This window comes from Rhagoletis pomonella, unplaced genomic scaffold (assembly GCF_013731165.1).
Source record: "Rhagoletis pomonella isolate Grant_MI unplaced genomic scaffold, Rhpom_1.0 Rhpom_scaffold_00011, whole genome shotgun sequence".
Lineage (NCBI taxonomy): Eukaryota > Metazoa > Arthropoda > Insecta > Diptera > Tephritidae > Rhagoletis > Rhagoletis pomonella.
In genome coordinates, this window is record NW_023458565.1 from 8,216,883 (window position 1) to 8,223,910 (window position 7,028).

At 33.5% G+C, this 7,028-nt stretch overlaps 2 protein-coding genes across 3 annotated transcripts in view; both read right to left on the minus strand.

Annotated features, from left to right (window-relative positions):
- Positions 1-5,834, minus strand: part of LOC118747345 (protein cueball-like) — an 83,927-nt gene extending 78,093 nt beyond the window's left edge. Inside the window, exon 1 of one of the 2 annotated variants that reach the window (XM_036481392.1) lies at positions 5,399-5,830. In XM_036481392.1, coding sequence (XP_036337285.1) covers positions 5,399-5,465 — 67 coding nt within the window. In that variant the 5' untranslated portion in view covers positions 5,466-5,830. Of the gene's footprint in view, positions 1-5,398 lie in introns of both variants that reach the window. The other variant, XM_036481393.1, reaches the window with a different exon arrangement.
- Positions 1-7,028, minus strand: part of LOC118747344 (GATOR complex protein Iml1) — a 41,512-nt gene that overhangs the window by 6,966 nt on the left and 27,518 nt on the right. The window lies entirely within an intron of this gene.

Consider the following 7,028-nt stretch of genomic DNA (forward strand, 5'->3'; position numbering starts at 1 on the left):
CTCGCCAGAAGCTGCAAGTTTTTACCAGAATTTGCCAGTAAGTGTTCACGGTGCACGTTTCTCTGGCAAATGAGAGGACAAATAAAAGAGTACATTAGGTTCTCATTTTGTAAGAAGTTGCGAAGTTTTGCTGGTAAAATTTGGCCAAACAAATGGAAAGCTGAGTACATATAAAAAAAAGTAAAATACATCTGCATTTTTACGTTAGTAAAAATAACTTAATCTCAAATTTTGTAAGCATTTTTGTTTATTTGTCTGTATATTTGCGTATATCTTGGAAAATCGCCAAGTGTAAAAAACGGCGATGTTAAAAAAATTGCGTCTACGATGTATTTGCCAGAAATGCCAGTTTGCAACCGAAAAGCATTTCCGTACTTTTTGGTTTTTCTCTCTTTCTCTGAGGGCAATTTTGTTTATTGACAGTTTTACCAGTTTCTGCCATAAAATTTGAGGTACGCAAGTAATATTTATGTGGAAACAAATGCTTGATACCGTCAGAAAAAAATTTAATTGTCAAATGTGCACTTTATTATGCGAAAATTGCATAAGTAAGCTTTAAAACTGCATAAGTACTCGGTTTTTTTTTTAAATTACGATAAAAAAGGTTGAAACTTTTATGAAATTTTGTTGAAATTGGTGGATCTGTTCTAATTTTTGTATAATAAATCATTGAAAAAATACAACATTTCGAAACATCTTACAATTTTCGCAATTCAAAAGTTTAAACAATTGTAATTGGTAAATTTCGCATGGTATGCTGAAATATAAAAACACGTGTCGGTTTATTTTGCACAAAACATAAACACGCCATTCTCATTCAAAAATGAAGAGTCAGGCTCAAAATGAATATCTTATTTATTATTTATTATGAACTCGAATCTTTCGCTCATGCTCGAATGCATACCAATTTATTTATTTTTAACTTTAAATTATACATAAATATATGTGCTTTAAAGTGATACACATATAAAAAGAAAATTGCGGTTTTCCTCCGGAATCATAAAATTTATTCTGCCTTATCCTGAGTTTCGCCTGAAAAAAAAATTTTCAAATAGGTCCAGCTCACGTAAATCTCGAAATTTTAATACAATAAAATTTAAATACAATTCTTTTTATATTTCCGATGGAAAAAGAGTACCATTTTTTTTATTGAGAGTGGTCCATCCTAACGTATCTTAATATACATATACATACATAGGTACATATGTACATATTTGTTATTGGACACCATGCAGAGATTGCAGAAAAGTTTATACTCGGTAAAGTAGCACCGTCTGCACTTTATAAAGGGTAAATAACTAAACGATTTGATAACCCAAGCGGCATAAAAGTGCAAGCATTCATACCATACATACATTCATGGAAATGTGTAGGAATTTGCTACCGAATAAAAATCGTCACGAGAAATTCAAAGGGGCTACATAGATCAGGACCGAGCTACAAATGAGGGAGACATTGCTAACGTTGTTCATCCTACTACCTACAGCCTATGCACTATTTTAAGACGCCGACGATTTTTTGATCAAATTCATGAATATGTGTCAAACATCTAATCCCCGCTTTTCACACGGGATTTTTTAACTTTATGGTTCAAAAAGGTTATCGATTCTTGATTTCCGTTATTGTTATCTACATCTAAAGGACGTATGTAACGTAAGGAACCAAAAACCAACCATCAAATCAAATCAAAAAAAAATCAACCAAAAACGAAAAACGTGTTTGTATGTAAATCACATTCTCACTGTTTTGGTATCAAGAGTGGCAAAGAACATACAATATAGTAAGCGAGCAAAGAAGTAGGGAACCACTGAGCTGGGGCACAATGCAGTAGAACATGTACGGCCCGCGACAAAACGATAGCGCCTCAACATTTTAAACAGTTTTGACTATTTATCTTTTGTTTGTTTAATTTTCATTATTTTTATATAAAAGTATAGTCCCTTATACCTTTCTATCGAGATCCCATAAGAATAGTTTTGGCCCAGTTATTCAAGTATTTTTTAAATCAATCTTTGAAAAAAGTAAAAAAAAACAGAATCAAAAATCTCATTCTTACGATTCCGTTGAAAAGATTTTTAAATATTTTTATGCAGATTTTTTAAGCTTAATCTGTTTTGTCATCTGAGGGGACTTTTTCCAAAAATTTCTTTAACAAACTATTTTTATTCATAAAAAACTCCATTTTTGGAGGTTTTTTCAAATCGGTCCAGCTCACTTAAATCTTAATATTTTTCCGAAATATTTTGGCGGACGTCTTAAAATATTATAGATTTTGTAATCCTGGCAGAACAATCGCAACTTTTTTTGGTGATGCAGTCTAATGTACATACATATCGCACACCGTCTTCAAAAGAGTTTCCAATTTAGCATTTTTGAGATTATGCACTAAAAATGTACGCAGAGCTTTTTCTTTACCTTTCAGCAAAAGCTGGAGCAAATTTTTGTTATAATCTGTTAAAACAACCTAAGGTAAAGTCGCCCTTGCTCATATGATTATCATGTGCTAAGAAATAGTTTTTCGCATTTTCTGACAAACGTATTATTTTGCGTTGTGACTCTTTTGAAGACGGTGTGCGATATGTATGTATGTACATTAAAGTGGTCCAAAAATGTATGTAAAAAACATTGTTCTATACCAAAAAAAAATATACCCCTATTTTTTTATTTTGAAAAAAAAGAACAAATTAGGGTGTGCTCAAAGCGCTCAAAGTTTTCAATGTATTTTATATGGGGAAAAAACAACTTTTCGTAGAAATAGTGTAGAATTCTTGAAAATCAATATTTTTCGATCGAAAAAGTTTGCTTATCTTCAGGAGGTTCCCGGTAATAATACCCAATTGTTCCTTTAACAATTTTTTCATGGTAACTATATTTTATAGGTCCTAGAAAATGCAATGGGGGGACCAATAAAAAAATCTTTAATAATAAAAAATGGTTAAATAAACAACTGGATATTAATATTTGAAGTCTCCTGAAGAGAACCACAGTTTTACGATTGTAAAATATTGATTTTCAAGAGTTGTATACCATTTTTACGAAAATTTGTTTTTTCCCCATATAAAATACATGGAAAACTTTGAGCGCTGTGAGCACTCCCTAAATATTTTTTGATTTCAAAATGAAAAAATATGCGTATATTTATTTTCGGTTCAGAACAATCCTAGGGGGTGGCGGCATTAAAATTTCAACTTTATTATTTTGGACCACTCTAATGTACATGGTGATTTTATGGGTATGCAATTTTAATTAATTTTAATTTTTTCCAACTTTTTGAATTTTTACTAAATCATTTTGGTTGGTGGTTTACAAATAAAATTGACTAGGGTTTGAGATAAATTTAAGTTTTTAAAAAGGACCAATCTTTCCCTTAAACTAAGAAGTAAATTTTTGATTAACCAGTTTTTGTCAACGACATTCAATTCGAGTACCTACATACATATCGTTACCTTAATATGTATAGAAATGCAAAAAAGGCGTAACTAAATAATTTTTTTTTTTTTTGCATAAAACGATGTGGGAACTTATAATTCGATAAAGTACATGATAACACCGGCACACAAAAAAAGTGGTGTGTGTGTTTAACCAGGCCCACCTACTGAATGAGTGTCCGGCATGCGGAGACACACCTCATGACTGGAAAAATCTCTTCCTATGCCCGGAAAACCCAACAACCCTAACGCCTTTGTCTCTGTGGGCCGACGCTATTGACGCTGCACGCTTCTTAGGGCTGCCGTTTGTGGAACTTGATGACAACGAGTGAGATATTAACCGATCTGGGCGGGGTTGTTGTTGCCGCTATAACACCAACAACCGAAATATATTTCGACGCGCTGAATCTGCATCTGAGGCCCATTTGACTCGTGCACATATTCGTATTCAGTGGGTCGAAATACATACATGTCCCTAGGTGGATCTGGTTAAAAGCACACACCATTTTTTTTTTGTCGGTGTAATCAAGCAAAAAGTGTATTTTGGATTACTAGCTAGATACATCTTATTTTATCGACGATGTGAGATAGGGTCTCTCTAAATTCGGGTGTATGTAGTATATATTTGATAACTTCTTCATTTTTATAATCGCTAAATTTTAAATAGATACGATCATAATCAGAATAAACAGCTTTAGTGAACGGAAGCGGAAAGTGCAGTGTTCAGTAATGGCAAAGTTCACTAGCAATGCGCCGGATATGCGATACCGATAAAAAGGCTAATGTAGCAAGTTAAAACCAAAGTCAAACGTTTTTTAAATGTTTACTCTATTAATATTGATAATCACATTGATATTGCTGGTGTAAAGTTTAAAGAAAACCTACAAGAAAAAGAAAATAAGCACATAGTTGCAAAAAGAAGACAATACCTATAAGAGCCGCTTGCGTATTGCGAGCGAAAAGAAATGCATACGTGACCGGAATGACAACCGCTATGGCGCTTTTGCCGGCAAAACTGTAATTCATCACACCATAAACAAAATCCATACATATGTACATATGTATGTACATAATGAAAAACCAATCGGCAAAATTAATGCTTACATACATATATACATAAGCACAAATTTCTGCAGTATGATTGCTTTAACAGAAGACTGGTGGTATCCAAGGCGTATTACTGCTGTAAATAAAGCGGCAATTGTTTAGTGATCAGCAAGAAAGAGTTCAGTTATCAGTACATATTTTAAAATGTATCTTTTGTATTGATAAGAAAATGGAAGTAAAAATCGATATTCTCAAAGCATAATTTATAATTAACCTTTATTGCGTTTATGGATACGCAAGTATAAAGCAAACGCATATGTGTACGCACGTGTTTGAATGTTAATACTTCTGATAATCTCTTAGCAAAATTATTTAAAGCGCATGACCTTGAACTAAGAGCTCACCATACATTTCCAAGAAAGTCCACAATATGTTGCCAAGAATGTGCATTTCTTAAATTTTCTCATTTACTTTTATTTTTTTCTTATTACATAAGAACTCAGTGCCTGCGTGATTCTTTCTATGTATGCACATGTAATGCATGTAACATTGAACTTCATGCGTGGAAGTATTGAATCGTTGGTTGCAAAATGTACTGATAATACGTACTATCTTTTCCAATTTGCGCACGTAGAAACCGGCACTTGGCTTCTTAACTTTTTATCAGTTTATTTAATAAGTAAACCTAACCTAACGAATTTAGCTTAATTTCAGTGCCCAGCACATACCTACATATGTATAACATTTGCTGAAAATCTTGCCATTCAAATAGAATGCAATGCAAAATTTCGATTAGATATGGCATTCAAGAGTACATTGCATTCAGCTGTTTGTCCATTATACAACATCATTGTATAATTTCACACGCACGTTTACCTGTAAGTGATAGATATCTTTTCGAAAGCCTTATATTTCTAACTTACCCCATGCCAATACGGTGTTGACATAGAACAGCAGTACATAAAATATTGTACGTTGAAGATTCAGCATCTTGTATATACCGCGAGCAGGTGATAAGTACTTGAAAGAAGTGTTGGGAGCAAAGTGCTGTAAATTCGATTAGCATATAATTTGCATGCACGGAACTTGTAATTCAATTCATATATTCGTTTCGTTGCTATTACTTTTAGTTTCCGTTTAGGATCACTATCTTTTACTTATACACTGCACGGTTAAGGTATCAGTTGAAATTAACAAAACCGTAGGGCGACCGATTGATTTTATGTGTATGATAGGTGAAACGAGCGAAGGATATTTGTTGTCAATGTGCCTGAGTTTCCCTTTTATATATTTATGCCAACGCAATCACCCCGGACACTTTCAGACGGCAAAATTCTTATGTTTTCGTCTTGACAAATTATCACTCACTGTCACATCGCTATGTTGCTTTATGGTTCATTCGCTCTCCAGCTGTTTGCGGTGCTGCCACCCAATCAATTGAAGTTGTGATTGGAATAGAGCTGCAAAACTATCGAACGCACTGTCGATAGTTTCAATTTGACACGACTATCGATGAATGGTTGCTACTATCGCGATACTATCGGAAACATAAAATTGCCAAAAATCTACAGTAAGCCCTAGCTACTTCAAACTTGCAATTTTACTAAAGCATAATGGACTACGAAAGTGCATAATAAAAATTAAGAAATCTAATTAAAAAACTGAAAATTTTGGTGACTCGACAAACTCGAAGTTTCCACGTTTTTGTAAATTGTTTAAAATTTACAATTGCAACGTGTGATTTTGTTGCTTAAAATCGATAGTTTCGCAGCTCTAGATTGGAAATTCATTGGACGCACTACCGGAAGTACAGGGCGACTGATTTGTTGTTTGTTTAGTGTTGCCGTATCTAATAACTATTTATTTAGAATTGAAGTTGCCACACATAATTTCGAGTATTTACCTCGGCTTTGTAATTTTGAGGTGCATTAAATATTTGATGAATTGCAATTTTTACCAGAAGTCTATGGCCCGTAGTCATAGTCAAAATAAAGTCGACTTTAAAGTTAGTTGCAGCTTTTTGACATAATTTTCAATGGGATATCTGTCAAAAAAGCTGCAACTAACTTTAAAGTCGACTTTATTTTGACTATGACTACGGGCCTATGTGTATAAATATACTTTATATGTGTATAAATAAACTATATATGTAATTGTTAGGTAAAATAGAACTCCACCCCAAGGTTTTAAACTTTGAACGGTGTTTAGGCTTTCAGCGCTTGGTACAGCTATGTATGGATGTATGTTTTTTAAGCTGAATTGATTGCTGAAAGCCTACAAAGCGCTGAATATATAAAAAACATTGTTTGTGAAGTTCTATTGTACTGAGTACAACTCCACAACAAACTTTCAAGGCTCTCTGCTTTACAATTAGTTTTATATCACGGCGTGAGAGCTGATACCGTACCATCTAAGAGGCTTGACGTGAAGTTCTACTCTCAGGGCTTTTCCGGCTTTCGGTACTATATTCAGAGTTAGCTTTAAAACGGTCACACCATCCACTAATATATCGTCGTTTAAAATACAAAACCGCGTTTCGTCATTCTGAAAACC